The 20494-nt window shown below is 49.8% G+C and overlaps 1 protein-coding gene across 1 annotated transcript in view; it reads right to left on the bottom strand.

Annotated features, from left to right (window-relative positions):
* Window positions 1-11659: 11659 nt before the first annotated feature.
* LOC104508236 (arf-GAP with GTPase, ANK repeat and PH domain-containing protein 1) overlaps window positions 11660-20494 on the bottom strand; it is a gene marked incomplete at its 5' end in the record, with an annotated part of 45144 nt that continues 36309 nt past the window's right edge. The window contains 2 exons of the mRNA XM_010149791.1: window positions 11660-13209; window positions 13758-14013. Of these exons, the coding sequence (XP_010148093.1) occupies window positions 13006-13209; window positions 13758-14013 (460 nt within the window). The remainder of the gene's footprint in view (window positions 13210-13757; window positions 14014-20494) is intronic.

The following is a 20494-nucleotide window of genomic DNA, read 5'->3' as shown; positions in this document are numbered from 1 at the left end:
GCAGACCAAGCCCCTCTTCTGGCCTGCAAGCATCATCCTCCCGGTGAGCCAGAGCCAGTCCAAGCTGGGCACCGCACTCGGACCCCCCCTCACCCCACGGGGAGGGGATGCTGCGGGTACCACCCCGCCCGCATCCGAGCTCACGCACCCGCCGGGTAAATTTTGCCAGCTCCGAGTGCTAGAAACAGTGAAATCCTGACGTTATTTGTTCACCTGGCACAAACCTCAGCACTGCCAGTATTAACTGGCCAGGCCGATTAGTGGGCCATCAGCCAATAAATAAATTGGAACCATCTCCAGACCTGATTAGCTTGCTAATTAAGCTCAGTTACAGGGAAATCTGCAGTCAATCAGCCCGGCTATTACCAGTTGGATCTGCAGAGCGGGAGCTGTAGATGCTGCATCTCTGGTGGGGGAGAGGAGGGGAAAGTGCTGGGGGTGGTAAGGAAGGGGGTACCAAAATCTGCTTTTCTCAGCAGCAATGGGAGATGCTCATCCAGCTGGGGCAATTCCCGGCAGTCTTCAGTGCCCCCACACTCACCTGAGCTCCCACCTCGATGCTGTTGGGGCGGCGTGGGGGCATAGCCCAGCTCTGCCTCCATGGCTGGACTGCTTGGCATCAATCCCTTCCCAGGCTGCACACTCCCAGGCACTGCAAAACGCATCCAAAGACAGCCCGTTCCAAAGGGTAAGCACAGGGCTGGGGGGTGTGTGCGTTACTCTTTTTCAGCTGGGCCAGAGCTGCTTCTTCCCCCTTTCCCACAGCCATGTGCAGCTCTGCCACCTCGCTCCAGCTCCCAGCTCTTCCCTCTCGCACCCGGCTGGGATTTTGGGGACCCGCACCAAAGCGCTGATGGACACCTTCATCCCAGCACGGAGGCCAAGGGCTCTCGGGGGTTTCTTCTTCCCTGCCAAGTAGGTGCAAGCCCTGCCACAGGGCCCAGAGGCAGCACTCCAGGACACGTGCCCACCCGTTGCCGTCAGCATGACAGGACGAGGTGTCTTGGCATTCGGGGACCCCTTCGCTCACTCCAGCTACAGCACCCCCCCATCTTGGCAGCTGCCGACGGGCATTGGGCATTTGCTTGTTCCTCTGCCACATCCTTCCTCTGGCTCTGGCAACTCGAAGCCGGTTTGGATCCCAGCCCTCGCTACATTAGGTGGAAATACCTGGCCTCTAATTTCCGTTAATCCTCCAAAACGACGTGAATTGTTTGCTCCCATTGCCAAAACGACAATAAATGATTATTTTCTACTGCAAACGGTGGTCAGCAGGTTCTCTTCCAAGGGAGCAACAAGCAGCCCTCAGTGTCGGCCAAGCCATTTCTTAAAAGGTTTGAGCCAATCCCAGGCACGTCACGTTCCCGAGGAGCCCAACGTTAATTCCCTGAGCAATGGGAAAACCCTATGGATGGGTGTGCTGCTCTGCATCCCTTCATCCCTCCTGCCCCATGGCACAGCATCGCCTTGTTTCTTCCTCCGCTTCAGCGCTTCTCACCCCCTCCTTGGCCAAGGCAAGGAGTCTCCCTGGCTTAAAAACAAACAGATCTGGAAGTCGGGGAGCGGAGATCGGTGGGGGCAGAACGCAAATAAATAAGCGCTAATTGCTGGCAGTGGCGCCGCGCGTCGAGCGCAGTCGTTGCGACCGCATTTATTGGCCAATTAAGGGCTTTACTGGACGTTCGGCGAGATAAATGACGGCTGGTGGGTTTCCCGGTCCTGCTTCGTGGTTTTCCTACCGCACGTTTCGTGCAGTTTCCCCAGGAGTAACCGCGTTTTCCCTTACGGCAACTCCTGCAGCCCATGCTCTGGGAAGTCACGTCCTGGGCATCGCTCAGGTGGGAATGGCAATGAAGCGTTTTTCAGCATCATCCCTGGACACCACTTGCACCTCCTGCCACCGAGTCAGTGTCACGTGGTGCCCCTGGGAGGGGTCCTCAGGAGGATAAATGGGGACAATTTATCCGAATCAGGGGGTCTCGCTGCCGCCCTTCCTCCCCAGGGAATTGAAGGGAGGAGGGGAGGAAGATGATGGTGGTTCTTCACCACCGTTGTGGTTCAGCTGAGGAAATCCTCGATGCGGGGTGCTGTGGGTGCTCCCAGCTTTCGAGAGATTCAGGGGATCAGCCAAATTGATGGAAAACAAAGCTGTTCACCAGGGAGGGACAGCCCTGTCCTGCCATCGCATTGCACGCGAGCGCCGTGTGCGCCGTCCCGTCGCCTCATCCCGTTGCTCCCTTCAGATCAGTTCGGGTTCGCGTTAAAGAACGAACAAGAAACAGCTAAACTGCCACGGGAATATTCTGAGTGAGGGCCAACAGCACGTGGTACCTACGGAGCAAGTGTCTTCTGGGCTCTGGAGGGAGCCCAGTTAACAAATCATGCTTACTTTCGTGATGGGAATCAACAGTTTTCCTTCAAAATCTCCTGACCCGCGTTGCTTTCCAGTAGGATATTTTCTTCTGAGGCATCTGTGAATGTCACCAGCTGAGAGCGTTTCAGGGGTACATGGGGGTGGGTTTAAGGTAGGCGGGAAATGTGGGAATGAAAGACATCCTTAAATCTGCTCCACCATCCCTGTCTCCAGGATCTTCCAGGAGAAGCCAGATCTTAGGAGGGTTGTTAGGGAGAGCGAGCAGCCAGCCGTGCCCATCACAAAATCAAACCCCATACCCCTTTAGGAGGGCAAAGGAGGGGAGGGAGGGACCCCCCCGCCCCCCAAAAAAAGCACTACTATAGCTTTACACCCAGGGAAAATCCAAAACAAGTTCTCCCACGTTCAAAGTTCACATTTCAAACCCAGGGGGGAGAACACAAAGCACCCACCTCCTGTTTCAGTGCTGGCTGGACGCATGACGGGGTCGAACAGGGTGGGAAAACCTTGCAAGAACAAAGGTGGAGGGTTGATGTGCCACAAGACAGGGATGTAGACCCCCCAGAAAAGAAAAAAAAAAGTAATCCACAAGCAGTCCTGCAGTTTTTCACTCCCCAAAGTGCTGCTACAGCCTCCCTTGGTGCTTGGAGAACTGAAGAGCAGAAAAGCGGACAGAAAACCTCCCCTGAATCCCAAACAAATCCCCATCAGACAGGACAGGACTGACAGCTCCCTGCAGGCGTGAGACCTGACGGGATGGGCAATAACCCCAAAAATGAGCACACTTAGGACGAGGCACAAACAGATGTGCACAAACCAAAAAACCCCAATCCCCTACTGTGGGCGGTCCCGCTAGTTCTGTGAAGATGCGAGCTCACCTTTCCAGTCTTGGCCACGTCTTCTCTTGAGGAAAATCCGGCTGCAGCAAGGTCTCCGGTCCCACAACGCATTGGAGATCCTGTCCCGCTTGGCACTGGTTTTGGCCGTGCTGCCCTTTGGTATCAGCCCATGCCCAGGAAGAGAGACACCCCCAATCTGCTGCTTCTCCCCTGCTTATCTATGGCTCTCCTATCTCCCTCTTCGGGTCTCTTTTGGAGGGAAATTCCCCACTTTCTCCACCTCTTCTTAGCTCTACTCATTCCTGAACATCCCCAATTCCTTTGTGTCTTTTATGAGGTGGGACAAGCCCACCCAACGACCCTCAGCATTGGCTGGCTGGCTCCATGATGTCCTCGTGGATCCAAAACACCTCACGTTTCTTCCTTCGCCCCAGGGCACGCCCTTCAAGTCCTTTCGCACCCCGCTAACGCACGGACACGGAGTTGCATCTGCTACTCTGCTCACCCACCTCGACACCCCACAGCTCTCCTGGCCGTACGCAGTTTTTCCAGAGCCACGGATGCCACTGACCGCACCGCCAGCCCACCGCGGCACGCCGGCCCTGGCCGGGACCCTTCTGGCACGCGGGCGGTTACCAGCCTGCTGGGGTGAAACCCCACCGCCTCCCGCACCCCTCTCCATCCCATCTCTGCGCCTTCCGCACCAGGCCGGTATTTTGTCTCCTCCTCGGGCCTACCTGGATTCTGGATTTCTTCTCGTGATGCGCTTGGGCCAAGACCTTTAAAAATGTAAATAAATGTCAATCAGTTGCCCATTGTTCGGGGCTTTAAACGACTTGTTCAGAGGAGCCTAATAGAGAGCCATGATTTTCCTTCAAAGAAGCGATTAGGCCATACCATATCATGACCTTAAAGATGTTTTATTATTCTTATTTTAAATGATCATTTCAACCAATTTAGCAGATACAGATGTAACCGTTACCGGCCTAATTCCTTGGATCTCCTCCAGAGACTCTTAAAGCCTAGGTGCAACATTTACTACTCTCTCTTCCCTGGGGAGAATAACTGTTTTTAATGAAAGCTCGCATATTTTTGCTGCGAGATCTGTCATTCAGTTCATAAGCACGTTCAGAACTCTTAGATATACACCATTACGGTCCCGTTGACTTATTGCTTTTTAATTTATCAATTTGCACCATTACTGGCTCTTCTGACATCCCAGCTCTCGGATAATACTTCATCTTTATTACTGGCAAAGAGTGACAGTATCTCATCATTAATACAAGAAGAAAGCGGGGCCAGGGCAGGTGCAGCTCAGGCACACGGCAATGAAGACTCCAGCAAAAACCAAGCTGCGACGAACAAGTTTTCTTGTCTTTATTAGAAAGAGACCTATACAATATAGCAGCCTCTCTCTGCAGTACTTTACAACTCCTTTTTTTTTTTTCCTTTTTTATTTTTTAGATTTTTTATTATTCAGAATACTGTACAGCCGACACAAAAATCTCAACGCGGAGAGAGAGGAAAGGGAAACTGAATACGAACCGGCATACTTAATCAAACCAAAATCATATGAAACAACAAGCAAAGTGAAATGTTTGTCAATCGGTTTAATTACAGTACAAACAATATAAATAAAGCATCATTGAGTCATTGTAAAACAAACTTGATGAATGAGGTAATATAAAAACAACAACAAAAGATGTATTTTTTTTTCTTTTAATAATTTCCACACGGTCTTGTCATCATTTATACATTACTATTTACAGAACAGAAAAAAACAACCCCAAAACTTGCTATAAAGCCTGCCATTGTGCTAGGTATCCTCTGCCTCTTCCCTAACCACAGGTCTCGGGTGTCCCTACTCACCTGGGTTCCCTTTCCCCAAATCCCAACCGGCAAGATAAACATCACAAAGCAGAAAAACAGAAAGACCTGGGGGCTAAACGCGGCCGAATGCAAAATCTACCCTCTGCGGGCCTCTACACCTCGCAGGGTGTTCAGGAATAGAAGAAAGCAACGGCGTACGCATCTCCTCCCCGAAACAGAGGTGCCGGCTAGATTGAACCTCAAATCACAACAACGCTGAAGCCAGGGGCCAAACCCGGATTTCGGAGAGGCCAGGATATGGCTCATCCGCCCCAGTTCTGCCACTCCCAGGCCGTTTTGCCTCGGACTCAGCCAAGCATTCGGGCTGTGCTCAAACCCCGCCGAAGTTGAGAGGTTGAAGGCAGCAGGAGCGGCAGAACCAGGCGCCCGGCATTCCCACACCAGCATCCCAGGGCAGTCGTTCCACAAGTCCCCGGTGTTTTACGAGACACTCCTCTCCCAAACAGCACTTCGGCTTGTGCGCCCACCTACGCAGCTGCCTGCGAGGGAAAGATGCTCCGGACACGCCAGCAGCAGAGCAGAGCTGGACCCGGGGTGCGCAGTTCCCTGGGAACTCAGCATTCCCGTGGAGCAAAGGGCTGTGCTTTCAGAGGACGGGCGCATCCCATTTCCAACGTGTCTTGAATCTCTGGATTCATCAGAAAAACATCTTGGGAGGGGTCTTCAACAGCATTTCAAAGAAATTACTGTGCCACGGGCACAAGAAGGGGAAATAGAAGATCCCCCCAGCATCTCCGTGTGCCCAGCCATGCTTCCAACCACACCTTGCCTAGCTCCAGGAAACGCTCCTTCCTGCCCTCTACCTACTCATTTCTAGGACTATAAACGCAAAGCCAGGGTAGGAACGGTGTGAACGGCACTCGGCCCGGTCTTCCCGCACACACGGAGCCTTAGCACTCCTCAGCTGAAGCCGGCGGCTCCTTCACAGCAGCATTTTGGACCCAGAGAGTAACGGCCAAGACCACGCGGAGCGAGGGGGCGGGGAGCTGCTCTCGGGGAAGAACCCGCCGGGAATCAGCCCTTCAGAAACATCTCGCCGCTGTCTTCCCCAGCGGCCCCACAAACAGCAGCAGGACCCGAAGCACCACGGAACCAGCGACAGGAGGGCATCCCGCTGCTCCTGCACTTGCATTCAGCCGGTAAGCTGAGCCTCAAGCAAATCTACGTAAAATAAAGGGGCTCGGAGCAGCAAACCCTCTGTCCTTTTCACCTTCGGAATCTCCTTCCCTGGTGTTTCCTCTCTCAAGCAAAGGGGCTACTCCAGTGCCGGTGGACAAGATAAAGGCTTTCTCAAGTTGCTGTCTGAAGGAGCTGGAACTTTTTTAATACCTTAGAGGCAGGTATCTGCGCGAGTCTCGTGCGTCCAATGGCAGCGTCGCCGTAAGCCTGTTCCTTGTGCTCCTGCCTCTCCCCACCCCTTGAACGGGTGGCCCTATCCCGTGCCTGCCTCCTGCTCTCTTGGAAACGGCCGGGTCTTACTCAGGATGGGCACCTTGCCTGTTTATAAGCATCTACCTGAAAAACTGGCTCCAGCTATCGCTTTCGATTAAGGAGTAAACGCGCACACATAGGTTTCCACAACCGCAGCACGCACGCGCGTACGAGCACACCCAATGCAAAGCGCGCACAGTTAGTGACCTCCACGAGAGATACGCTGCCTTGGCCGTAGGATTCCAGCCACCCTGACCCTCTTCATCTGCCAATTCCGCTCAACTCAACCCCCAGATCTGGGAACGAGTTGCCAAGTAACAACCCACCTTCAGCACCAAACCCCTCCCTCGGCCCTGCGCGAGCTTGGGGCTCACCTTCAGCACAGAGCAGACCCTATCAAGTGGTCTGCTGCCAGGGGTTGGACTCCCTGCACCTTGTTATTATCCAAGAGGACCAGGAAAAGTGTTTTCACCTACGTCGGTTCCCGGAAACAAAACAAAACACCGATCGGTTCTGGAAAACAGGGCACCCACAGAAGAAGTGAGTGACGGTGCATTCCCTGCCAGCAAGCAACACGGTCATCCCAAACACATGCCGTTGGACCTCTGTAAGCATCCCCCACCCACCACCCCTTCACGTTTTGTACATAACACACAGGTAAGAACGACTAGCTCTGAAGCACTGCAAAAGAGTCGATCCTGGGTACCGGCAGCTGAACACACATCCAGAAAGGTCGTGGTCAGGAGAAAGCCGAAGCTCGGCCTGCCAACAGAACTGACCGCTGCCGCTCCAGCGTGCCACAGGGATGCGGGAGACGGCCGGGCATAGAGGGATGAAGAGGCTAGAACTGCTGAAATGCACAACGACGTTTTCATTTCATCCACCCACAAGCAAAAGTGTCCCTCCCCTCCCACCCCCCCCCAACATTCAAGGAACGATTAGTAAACGATGGGAGTTCATTCACCCACATATTGCTGTCACCCGAAATGAAACACAGGGGCCAAGACACCCAGAAGCATGCCAAGTGATCCGGGGCTTAAGACGGCTCTTAAAAAAAAACCCCAAACAGCAAACCAACCCTTTATTTCCAGAAATCATGCAACCGTCCTCTCAAAACATGAACTATTCACACCGCCTGAAAATCTTGGCCAAAACCCTTCAAACCTCCCTTTAAAAGCGAGACAGATTCAGTCAACTCAAGGTAAACCATCATGAGGTGAGACCCTCCCCCAGTATTTACTTTAGGAACTGGCCCAAGCTACACAACAAACCAAAACCTAGAATACCGAGATACGACAAACCTACCTACCTACAGCTTTGGAACTTTTGCTCTATTACCCCTGGATTTTTTCCAAACAGGACATTATTCTCTAACAAAACCATTCAAAGCAACCTTATTTTTCTATCTTAGAATTTAATAAGTCAAAACTCATTGCAGAACCTTTTAATTTGGGGCAGTTTAATGTTTTGGTACCTTGAAAAGAACTTTAACCTGGAGCTTTTTTTTCCTGCTATGCAGCAAACACAAGAACATCCAAACCTGGTTTTCTACGCAGTGAATTTTACCCGCTAATCCCCGAGAACGGCAGGAGACGTTGAAGGGAAGATCCCAGGCTAACAGCCGGAGATGCCCTGCCTGCATCGCTGCGGCAGCTGCTGGCGGGGACACGAAGATGCTTGGCGACGAGACGGCAACGGGCAAGCTGTCTCCTGTCCAGCCTGGCTGCCCCAACGTTGGTCCCCAACCCCGTCCCCCTTTCCCTCGAGTCCCTCCGGCCACAGTGACCACTTGTTCCCTGTTAAGGTGCAAACACGGCTCCCCGAGACGTTTGGAAAGGGCCCCTTGGGGACCCCCTTGTGAAATCTGTGCTTGTCTCCACTATTACTACTTTATCCTAGAAACTACAAATTACTTCATTTTTCCCGATCTCCATACAAATATAAACTATGAAGCTATCCAAACCCCATAAAATCTAATTATACTACATTACAGTGCCGGAGATCGTTTCTAAGCCCGTACCTGCATTCCCACCTCTACTCCTCTCCCTATGTTCCTCAGCTTCCTCTGGCCAGGGGAGATCTCCATGTGCAGCTAAAGCCTTTTTTGCACTAACACACATAATTTAAGGAAAACGGGGAAAAAAGACATCGAATTAAACAATATTAATTTTTACACCGTTATTATACACGATACCCAAATGCTTAAAAATCCTGTCTCCCTTCCAGGAGCTCACCTGGCTTTCTGAGCAGCACCTAGCTCGGAACACACCACGGTTCTCCAAAAAAAAGCTCTTCTTCTGCTCCCCTTTTAGCAATAACGTCGGAAATCTGGTAGTGGGAGCCCTTGGCCAAACCTCTGCAGTGGCAGGACCCTGAATTTTCCCAAGGTTAGCTCTTATTTCTTCATAAACAGCGAGGAGAAATAAAATCTTCTCAACTCCGGGAATATCAAGAAGCCGGATATGACGCATCCTACTCACCTCCACGGTTCAACAGCAATTAGCTTCAAATAAATAGAAGGAAAGTGCTGATGTTAACAGCAACGGCTGACTCACTTGTAGTGTTTGAGTCGTCGGGGATAAAGTGCAGAGGAAGGGGGATTTAAAGGTATCTGGGATGGTGACAAGGGTTAAACGGGGGACGCAACGAAAACCACAGCTGCGGACTCCGTTTTTGGAGAAAACAGCTTTAGCTAACATGTTTCTGCTGGGATTTCTTATTGATTGGATCTCAATTCGTTTTTAATTTGCTCATAACATGCTCAAAGGGCGGAAACAGCCCGGCCTGGGGGTTCCATAAAAGCCACCAGAAGGGATAAACGCGAGAGGAAGAACACAAAACGGATGGGGAAAGCAAGGGGAACAATTCCTGCCGGTTCTCCAAGCGCTGGTATCCATCACCTGCTCCCGCACCTGGACGTCTTCAAGAACCTCCTCTGCCAAGCGCAAACGCATCCCTGAAAAGCACGCGGAGCCCCAGGACCTCGGCTCATGGAGCCAAGCCCCGCTGGGCTCCCGCCACAAAGCCCTCCCTCTGTCCTCGCTCCCAGCTGCGGGGGGAAGGGGTTTCCCCTCCTCTCCTTCACCGTGCCAGGCGGGGATGGACTCTATGCTGTCCCAGATCCTTTCCAAGTGGCCTGTCCCACTAGCTCAGGAGGTGCCACGCAACCGCACACCAAAACCAAACCCGTCTGAACCGGGGATGCTGCAGCCAACCCTCCCAACGGAGGGACCCTTGGAGGCTGTTCTCCCGTGGCTGCAGCCTCACCAGCTGTAGCGCCAGAGGTGGTGTCTCCTGACTCGGAGAGACAGCACTGGGTGACCTCCCGTCTATCGAAAGGGTTGCTGCTGCGTGCGCGAGCGGGTATCCTCCACGCAGATCCCAAAACGTGCGGGGGAAGTCATCGCATCGTCTACGCCACTTCAACACAGGTACTGCCAACGCTTACACTGCCAAGGGGAAAACACCTACGTTCGGGTTAAAAGCAACTGGCTACTGCTTAATTAAAGTACGAGGTTATTAGTTGGCTAGCCCGGATTTACCATTTTTCCTATAATATGGTGGAATTTACACCCCTAAAAATATTCTGTTTTTTCAATGTTCACCTTTGGAAAATGTTTATGAAAGGAGCTTTTAATTCTTCTACCTGAAATCGGCACGACAGCCCGGTTGCCCTTGGTTTCTCCAACATCACTCCCAGCTTTCTCAAAGGAAGGTGGCCCCATTACGTTACACATAGAAAATATTTGCAATGAGGAAAAAAAACCCAGCTCGGAAATGGAACGCGCGCCGAGAACCGAACGGCAGCGAATCTGCCTACCGTGTATTTGAGACGTTGGACTTGGTTCTCGGGTACAAATGCCCTTGATGCTCCCAGGGGAACAGCGGGCAGCTACAGCACCTCTGGGACCAGGAGCCGCGATTCCCGAATCCTCGCTCTGTCCCCTGCTGGGGGTATAAAGCTTGTGAGCCCCAAGACACAGAGGGCTTCACAGCATCCCCTTCAGCTGCACCTAAGAGGGGGTGTCCCGTCACTGAAGGACCACCCGTCAGTACCAAAAGATCGGGGAGCTGCACGGGAATGATGGAGAAATAGCAATTACAACAGACACCCTTCCTCAATTAAAAAACCAAATTAATTAAAATTACCCTGGTATGAAGAGAATCAGCTGTAGCCTTACTCTGATGCAGCCAGCCTAGGCTGGTTGAAGTAAGATTCCCCTTTTCCCCCGCCCCACCAAATAGCCAAAGTTCTATACAGTAACAAAGTACAAAATCAGAACACCACCAAACAGGAAAAGCTGGTCAATATTCTCGTGCTTCCCCCTTGAGGCTCGCCTGTCACGATTTTACGTCAATTCTGTAATTTTCCTCATTTTTTATTTCCTTAAGATAACCAGATCACATTTTTTCCTTCACATTTTGTCCGCATAGAGTTCATTTAGCCATTGCTACGCTCCTCCCATTTTTGTGCCAAATGAAATCCAGAGCCCCAAGGAAGAGCACACCGCTGAAGGCTTGGGAAATACGTAGGAGCAGGTAGATTTGCAAATTACTATGCTGGGTGCACCTCACCGCCTTCACAAAAACTGCTCCTTTGCCATCGAATTCAGTTGAGTTTTCACCTTTCTCCGTGATATGCCCTTCCCCCATCCTCGCATTGCCATATGCCACTTAAAAAAAAATATCACTTTTCCACCTGCCAAAAACCCTACAAGCCAGCTTCCCCGTGCCAGAATCCTACCTCGTTGAAAACAGGAGAAGCTAGGATCTGTCTGGTAATACCAAAATAATCAAATCAAGTATTAAAACTTGGAATTCAAATGAACTGTCCAGGCTACTTTCACAAGCCATTTTTCTTCCAGAAAGCAGCCAAGTTGGGAGTCAAGCGCAGCCATGCCCTGCCCGCCGCGGTGAAGGCTATCAATTCTGAACTTAATCAAATCTGATCTTCCCACAGCCAGACTAGGGCTTTTTGTCTTGGCTTGTGAAAGCTTCATGACTTCTGGACTAAAACATATTTACGGCGCTGAGAAACAGCCGCTTTTTCCTTTCTAAAAGGTCTTGTACGCATTTTTTTTTTTGCTGCCAAACGCGCCGAAATCTCCTTCTGATATGTTCCTCAAAGGCTTGCGATGGGAACGAGAGTTCACTGCTAGGAATATTTTCAATGTACAATGATCTGTAACCCACAGATCCTAACTAGTTGCACGTTATTTAGTTCACATCCATTACAGTTTATAAATTAACAGAGATGTAATTTTCTGTACAAAAAAAAAAATCAATGCATATTTATGGTTTTTTTTATTCAAATAGATTTTACATACATATAATCTAGAGACACAATACAAAAATCTGTATAAGTTAGGCAATGCATCACAGGAGTGACCAAAAACTCAACACGTTTACCTTGGCAAAATGACAGAACCTATTTCTGTGCTGGCTGGAAAAAAAAAAAAAAAATTAGCCTTTAATGCGTTTATTAATTTCACTGAACGTACTTGAAATGTTTTTCCTTAGCGGTATTCATTATTCCTTTTTGTGTTTCATAGTTACTCTTATTTATTTTTTCCATTTTGTTTTTACACCAAGGAGACTGCAGTCAAATAACACTCAGCAACTCATTTCCTCTCTTTGGACTGAAAAATTAAACAGATACTAAATTATGACAGTGAATTTAGAAAGGAGGGCTCCAAGGGCTTGAGAGAACATGTCTGAGATAATATGATGCTTCTAAGAATATTGCAATCACATCCAAGCAATCACCGAAGCGTGCCATGTAACTACCTCCTCAGCTAATATGCTTTTTTCTCCGTGATGACTAATCATGTTCTATTAAACAGCGGTAATGCTGGAAGAACTCAACTATACAAGTGTAATGAAGCCAGTATTCTCCCCGGACAGATTAGCTACAACTGATTTGACACATACCATCATAGGAGCTTCAAACCTGACAAACTCTGTGCTTGCTTCTGATTTATGCCGTCAAGCTCTTCAGAGAAGAGAATGAAATCCAGGCGTCGCGTTTGGTAGAGGTGAAATGTACTGATGTGCTTAACTGTCAGTTACGGAAAGTCACCATCTCTCCTTCCTTCTCCTCTCGCTCGCCTCTCCCTCCGCCCCTTCCCTCCACGCTCGGGGAGCCTGCATCGTCCCCCCTCCCCGGGGACGACCGCTCTCCCATGGTCCCGGTGCCACGCACGGCGTGTCCTGCTCAACCCGTGCGCTCTCGCCCGCTTGTTTCCATCGTTCGAGAGCTGCCACTGAAACAACTGCTTTCTCTGCAGCCCCTTTTGCTCCTTCTCATCCCCTTGCGCTCTCTAGATGTGCCGTTACTGGATGGGACAGGGATGTACCGAAGGGAAAAGGGAAAAGGAGAGTTACCAGACTCACAGAGCAGAGCTGTGATGGGGATGGAGGAATATGAGGCTGCGGATGTAATTCAGGTCAGCGAATACACGAGTGAGCTCCTCAGATGATGGTGGGCATCCTTCCACTGCTGTTGTTCCGGTTATTGTTCTTCCTGGACAAGTTTGGAGTGGCCATGAGGACGAAGCGCTCGTCGGGGCAGCCGTACTGGAGGAGAACGTCGATGCACTCCTGGCTGGAGGCCTGCCGGGCGTAGGCCAACGCTGTGTTTCCATGGGCATCGCGTGCCATCACGTCGACGCCGTACTATGGAAAGAAGAGACGTGTTGTTGGAAGCTGCGGTGCCAACAGAAACGGGGAGGGTGGATCTGGGACAGACAGGCTTGAATTTAAGTGAAGGAGCAGGCAGGATACCAGCCTGATGACGTGAGCACTGCAGCACTGAGTCACGGGCGTAAAGGTTCCTACAGGAAAGACCCCCGCGTGTGGAACAAAATCTATCAGGGTGGTGTTTCAATCTCTCCTTCCTCATTCCCCATAACTGAGTCACGGGCGTAAAGGTTCCTACGGGAAAGACCCTCGCGTGTGGAACAAAATCTATCAGGCTGGTGTTTCAATCTCTCCTTCCTCATTTCTTACACCCTCCTTTCCTTCCCATCAAGCACCAGGCAGGCAGAAACATACTTTATCTTGATGCTCTCTTTTGAAATCATGCAGCGAGGAACATCCAGGCTCGGGACACCAGCAAAGGCTTTGTGCAACCCGCAGGAAGGAGATGTAGGAGCTCCTGCTGAGGGACACAGCCAAGCGAAAGCCAACCCAGCCAGACCCCTCCCCAGACACCAAGTACTTACCCAAATCAAGAGCTGCACTAACACCACGTTTCCTTTCCTGCACGCCAAGTGGAGGGCAGTGCGCCCATCACCGTCTCCGCAGGTCTCGTTCACCTCTTCCCGAGTCCCGTGGGCAAGGAGCAGGATGACCGTCCGCAAGTCCTCCTCGGCTGTAGCCCTCAGGAGATGCTGGCCCAGAGACAGCTCCAGGCACTGCAGCGGGGCAAGGAAGAGCTTCTGCTCATATTTCGCACGTATCCAGCGCTCTTTTTCTTCCCTGGAAAAGCCAAAGGAGAGAGGTCACTCTATCTCAACTTGTTGACTGTAAAATGACGCAAGTTCAGCTTTGGCTATCATCATGCTAACAAACAGCAGTTAACCAATGTGAGAATTATTCCCCCTTCAAATTTTTGGTAAGAAGGCCCTCACGGAAACAGTTCAGCCCAAACTTATCTCTGGGGCGAGACCTGTGTCACCCATCTCCTCATTACCGAGCTGTATTATTGCAACGGTTGAGAGTTGGACTTCACAATCTTAAAGGTCTTTTCCAACCTAAACGATTCTAGCCCCATCGGTGGGTGCCATGCCTACGGGGTTGTAAGATCACAACAGCCAGGAGGTCTTAAAAAGCCCCGAGTTGCCCGCAGGACTGGGAAGAGGCCAACGCAAGAGCCCTCACGGCCCTGAAGACCGAAGCCCAAACAGGCAGCCTGGTCCCACCCTCAGGTCGTGCTGCAAAACGCACTGCAGAAAACGCACCGAATCTCTGTATCGAAGCCCAGAAGTAACCAAGCACCCGGGCTTGCATTTCTGACAGGAAAGCAAGCCCTGAAAGACACAGCCTCACTTGCAGGGGTGCTTTTTCCTCCTACAAGTTGAGTTTCCAGTGCAGAAGGCATACGGATGGTTCTTCTGTGTTTTGGGTTTTTTTTTTCCCCCCAAAATGCAAACCACCAAAACAATACTTTGAAGCACCATTTCCTCCTGATACCTCAAAAAAATAGCAAAAGCTTTCTATTAGGTTACAGGAGAACAAGGACTACAAACAAGCCCCTCAACTCTCCATTAAAAAAATTACCATACAATTACAAGATCTAAGAGATGTGGCCCTAGACAAAGTACCATTTAGAGGTACCTCAGGTAATCTGTCCAGCCTGTGAAATCCATACACATCACCTAAACCAGGCACCTTGTTACTGGTGACAGATTTTCTCCTCTGGAGGACAAAAGGCAAAGCTCTGTTTACGCCTTTCAGCCCTGTTTACACTATTCCCAGTAATCTAGTGTCAGGTTAGCCCTAATCTGTTTTTAAATACTTATGTAAACAGATCCTTCCAACAGCAAATCTGGATTAGTTTTGCATCATTTCCTGGTACAAGCGGAGTGACCCTGCTCTGACCTCCCTCATGCTTTCAGGCACAGCTTCCCAAAGCATCCCCTTCTCTTCCTCACCACAATTTACCTTACAAACAGGTCCAGGGAAGCGGGGGGAAGGGGCTTTTTTTCAGAGCAAAAGTGCAAACAGAAAATGAACACAAAGAGTGCTTCATTTAAATGAAACCTTTGAATGACTCCTGCCAGCTAAAAGACACACACCAAACCCAACACAAACCTGCATTTGGGGAGCTGCAAATTAACCTTTGATGGTGGATCTGATAAACAGAGTATCATTTCAGGTATTCCAGATGGAGAGGAGGAAGAAAAGGATTTCTGTTACTATTGCATCCTTAACTCCTGTTATCTGTGTTTGTGGGTTTTTTTTTTTTTTAAGGTAAAAAAAGCAAACCAGTGCAATGAGGGGGCTAAAGCAATGCACATGTAATTATTTACAATAAAATGGTCACTCTTGCAACACTTCTAAGTCCAGTAACCATCCAGTGTATCTTCAAGAATGTTTAGTAAAGCACTTCTATGTTTTTAAAATACATACAGAGTCTGCAAACAAATCCCTCCTCCCCCAGACCATCTTTTGAGTAACTTTTGGCTCCTGGCAAGAGCACTGGATGCTGCGATCACCCTGGCTTGAAGAGAAGTCCCTTCCTGTTTAGAAAACAAGCTGTTTTACACAAGTCTCCCACTCGTCACAATTCACCTTAGAGCCTAATAGCAACGCTGTGATACGTACCAAAATAGCGACAATATATGCCAAGTTCAGCTCGGGAGATGTCGGGTCTCTCAGGAGATGCTCGCTGTCCTGCTCACCTAAAAACCCAACCTTTGCACGCGGTGACTTTACCTCACTTCAGTTTGCCTAATCTTTCCTGAGCACGCAGGGCAGCAAAAGACTCAAGTCACGAAGGTCTAATTCTACCCTTGGAGTGACGTTAGGGGTTGCGGTGGGAACACAGCAAACGCTACACACAAAATACAGGTGTTTTAAAAGCCTCAGACATTTGGGGGCAGCACGTCACTGACAGCTACTGAGCGAGATTTAGGTCTTGTTCAATGGTCCAAACAGGGCACAACAATGATGCACCATTTGGATGGTCAGGTAGAAAACGAAACGTTATGACAGAGGCAGGAGGAAAAGCACGCTCGCCCACACCTCACGGACAGCCAAAACGTAGAGGGACTGCTTTTGAATGAGTATCCAGAAAGCCAACGTCCATGGGCATCCTCCCCACGTCCCTGACACAAACCACTTCATTCTGAACGGACTTTCCTGGAAGACAGCTTCAGCTCTGCCGCCCGCATTCATCTCAGAAATCCCGACAAGAAGACATAAATACTGCAATTGTTGCTCTGATGCCCCAGTCTCACTTCTGGGATCCACAGCTGGTCTTGGTTGAGGTTTCCTTTCCCCCAAGGAAGGCCAGTCCAAGAGCAGAGTTGTCAGCAGTAGATCACTTAACCTCCTTGCAGTTCCCTGGAGGACCACTGCTCACATCCCCTGTTAGCTAATGAGCTAAAAAATGAATTATTGGAGCGGTCAGCAATAAGCAGGGAGAAGAGGCAAAGTGTTTCATTTCAGCCAGCCCTGACATACCTTTAAATAAATCAACTGAATAAGAGTATGAGGAAATGTGAGGAAGAGCAACCGATCAGGAGAAAGACACTGAACCAATCCCTAAAAATAAAGGAAACTTGTATCTGCCAGCAAATATTTCCCTCTTGCTTTCTCCCCTTGCCTGGTCTAAACGACTCCCTCAATGCCAGAGACATTCAGTTGTACTTGCCAAAGCCAAAACAAGGCTCTTTTACTCAACTTTCAAAATTCAGTCGAGTGCTTTTTTTCGGGACCAGATTAAAAGCTGTGTGCTGGAGAGGCGACATCATCTTGCGCTCAGATGGTCCCTACCATACCTAACGCTGGAGACCGCGTGAGCTGCCTCTGCCTCTTCCGTACTACACACAATGACTTATCTTTTCTTCAGCGGTCATGCTGGCTGCTGGTTTTTCAGTGCATATGCACAAGTGAATTCAGAGATTAAACTCCTGGATAAACTTGGAGAAAGAAAAAGTATGGTTATAAGATCCGATTTTCTTTGATATTTTTATCTCTGAAGCTATCCATCCATTCAAACCCAGACTGCTGATGCAAACTTCACCGGTTATACCAGGGACAAATACAACCGAGGAAGGTTGCAAACTACTCCATGTACCAGGATGGGAATGAGCCAGTAAGTCTTGGCCAAAAATCGCCACCAAGCTCTTTGATCTCGCAGGCGTCTCCATCACTAGTGAACTCCGTGTACACAGTGGTGTGAATAATGAAATCTCTGCCACGGCAGCGATATGGTACATAGGTAAAGGGTTATTAGAAACAGATGAAAATTTCAGTTCTCAGTTTATTTTGATCTAATTAGGTGCTTGCTTCTCAAGATAATGTCCAATTATTTAAATTACTCTGCCAGCCACATCACATCATTATTATCTGGAAACATAAATACCGGGCACTGTAAGGGGGGAGGGCTAACTAGGTAGCGCGAGAGCATATGAAAAGCAGATTTCCTTAGAGCACAGCTTTGCCCTAGGAGCTGCGTTGCATTCTCCACTCGTGGGTTTGCACCAGAGATGCTCATTTAGGAGCCCACATCCTACACAGCGCAGCCCTGTATAGTGCGTGGTGTGGCTCTCCCACCTCAGCTAAACCGATGCGCGCGGTTTTACACCTAAACCAGATCTGATCAGGAGCCTCGGCCGCTGGTATTGACTCTATCCGCCCTACTCCTCCTCGCTCTGTTCACCCCTGCCTTCAACTTCATTTGTCCCTCACGTAACACTTGGCGGAGAGGCATGAAAGGAAAACATGAAAAGGATGTGCAGGGTGGAAATAAAAGCCGTGTTCCTACGGCGACTCAGAATGGATTGTGTAGGCAACAGCGTGCGGATGGAGAGCCTGAGAACTTGCCATCAAAATTCAACGGCTCCGGTGCAAGAGCAGCCTTGTTCTGACCAAAGCGGTAACAAGGATCACAAAGACTTTGCGTCACTTGCTCGTTATCTAAACTAACTCACGGTTTGTTAAAAGGCTCGATGAGATTTTGAAAGGTTGCATTAAAAACGTAACCGACAGCAGGTATTTACCACGGCAGAGCACTGATTTGCCACCATCAGAAGTACCGAGGAGGTTTGGTGCAGGCATTTTGAAGGGTAGTTTTATCCTCCACGACCCTGACGTCGCTAAAACATTCTTGAAATTCTTTATCTTTTCTTCTCTTTTGCTAAAGAAAATAATTCTGTAACTGAAAAGGCCCCTAAATGATCTCTCTAGCACCGCCGTGCAGGTGCCGTGCTTGCGCGTTGCCATTTCTGGTGGTTCACTGAAGTACAACCACTTAACGCGGTAGTAACCTGGCTGGCTCAGCAAGAGCACTGCCAGATTTCCTCTCCTCCTGGCCAGCTGACAAGGTTCATGTGTCTCTTCCAAGAAAGTGAAGTAAATCTAACGCCCGTACCTCCCAGACTTCTAGAGAGTCCCAGAACGTGTCACCATTAGCTATGCGGTGCAAGGCTGAGAGAGTTGGGGGTGTTCAGCCTGGAGAAGGGAAGGCTCCGGGGAGACCTTATAGCACCTTCCTGTGCCTGAAGGGGCTACAAGGAAGCTGGGGGGGACTTTTTACAAGGGCCTGTAGTGACAGGACAAGGGGTAATGGGTTTAAATTGAAAGTGGGGAGGTTTAGCTCAGATATCAGGAAGAAGTTCTTCACAAAGAGGGTGGTAAGGCATTGGCACAGATTGCCCAGAGAAGCTGTGGATGCCCCATCCCTGGAAGTGTTCAAGGCCAGGCTGGATGAGGCTTTGAGCAACCTGGTCTAGTGGAAGGTGTCCCTGCCCATGGCAGGGGGTTGGAACTAGATGGGCTTTAAGGTCCTTTCCAGCCCAAACCAGTCTGTGATTCTATAACCAGCGCTGGGCAGCTGGTTGTGCTGGGGCTTGCCATTTAAACAACCCCCTTTGTGACGACCCCGCGCACACCCGATAAACCACATCGCTTTGGTTAGAGTCGGCGACGCAACGTTGTGACGGGTAAAAGAGAAACATTGGGGCTGGGGGCGGTGGGAGGGGGGGATGACACAGGACTGAAATGTTAGGAAAGGTTCATGATGTTTTTAATTGCAACGAGCAAAGAGGGGAGAAGAAGAGAAGGCGAGAAGAAAGGGCTAGCAGCAAGGAATTTCCAAAGTGTCTTCCTGCCCCAAGCAAAGCAGGAACTGGGAGGAGAGGCATGGAAGAGGAGCTGGGAACAATATGCTGAGAAAACACAGGGGCTTCCTCTCTCTGCAGGAGAAGACCCCACTCTATTGCAAAGTACTTACTTAGCAGTTGACTGCTTCCGAGCATGCATGCCTTCTCGCCCTGGCCGCGTTGCTAAGGGGGAAGGCGCACAAACCCACCGGGGATATATAGGTCCCTGGCAAACAAGAGGGCTCCAGACAGCAAACAAAGACCGATGGGTATTTATTCCTTAATTACGAAAAGCTTTTAAGAAACGGGCCACTGTAAATCCTGCCTGCAGAGGAAAAGGAGGCAAAGGACCAAGATTTATGTGCGCTGGGGCAAAGAGGAAATAAATATCTCTCTGGCTCCTGATCAATATTATGAGTGTTTTGCCAACCTACAAGGTGTTTTATGAGCTGTAAGGACAGAAAGGGATCATTAATAATTAAATAAAGTCAACCTATTAAGCTTATTACTTCTTACAAGTTAAACATCCCCGACGGACGAAGAGCAGCCCTACAGAAAGGCTGCAGATAAGCCTACCTGTGCCTTCTCCTGGACTCTGGTCCAGGGCTCTGCAGGCGAGCAGTGCAGTAATCCAGCTTGGAAATGATTTAAGTACTGTCTCTGCTGGGGAAGTTATCTGGCTGAGGACTGCGTTCAACCTGCTGCTAAGCCTGCAAGGTTTCGTCCACCAGCGAGGAGGGACAGACTGACAATTCGGTGACGTAAAAACACTCCGAATTCAAGTGACTTCTCCTGCCATCCGACCTATTCGAGCAACTAAACCACAAAGCTGCCTCCAAAAGACACAAATAAAAGCACCTTCCCATCAGAAGCGTGCCCAAAGCCCTTCGCGCTGTCGGGGAGCTGTTTTGTGGAGCCCACAGGTCAGGCTCTTCTCCACCATTAGCTCTACTACATTTTCCACTGTTCCTTTTACACGGCTGTGTGTTTAAGGGAGAAAAAAAAAAAAAGCCCTACTGTGCATGACGGACAGAGATTGCTCAGACGTGCGAAGCTGAATGTGCTTCTCAAATTAATCACGTCTCGCATGACACTTACCAGTATAGTCATAATTCGGGTTCAGCAGCGCT

The sequence above is a fragment of the Eurypyga helias genome, unplaced genomic scaffold, assembly GCF_000690775.1.
Source record: "Eurypyga helias isolate BGI_N326 unplaced genomic scaffold, ASM69077v1 scaffold15884, whole genome shotgun sequence".
Lineage (NCBI taxonomy): Eukaryota > Metazoa > Chordata > Aves > Eurypygiformes > Eurypygidae > Eurypyga > Eurypyga helias.
The sequence above is the reverse complement of the archived record's forward strand: the minus strand, read 5'-3'. Positions and strand labels throughout refer to the sequence as shown.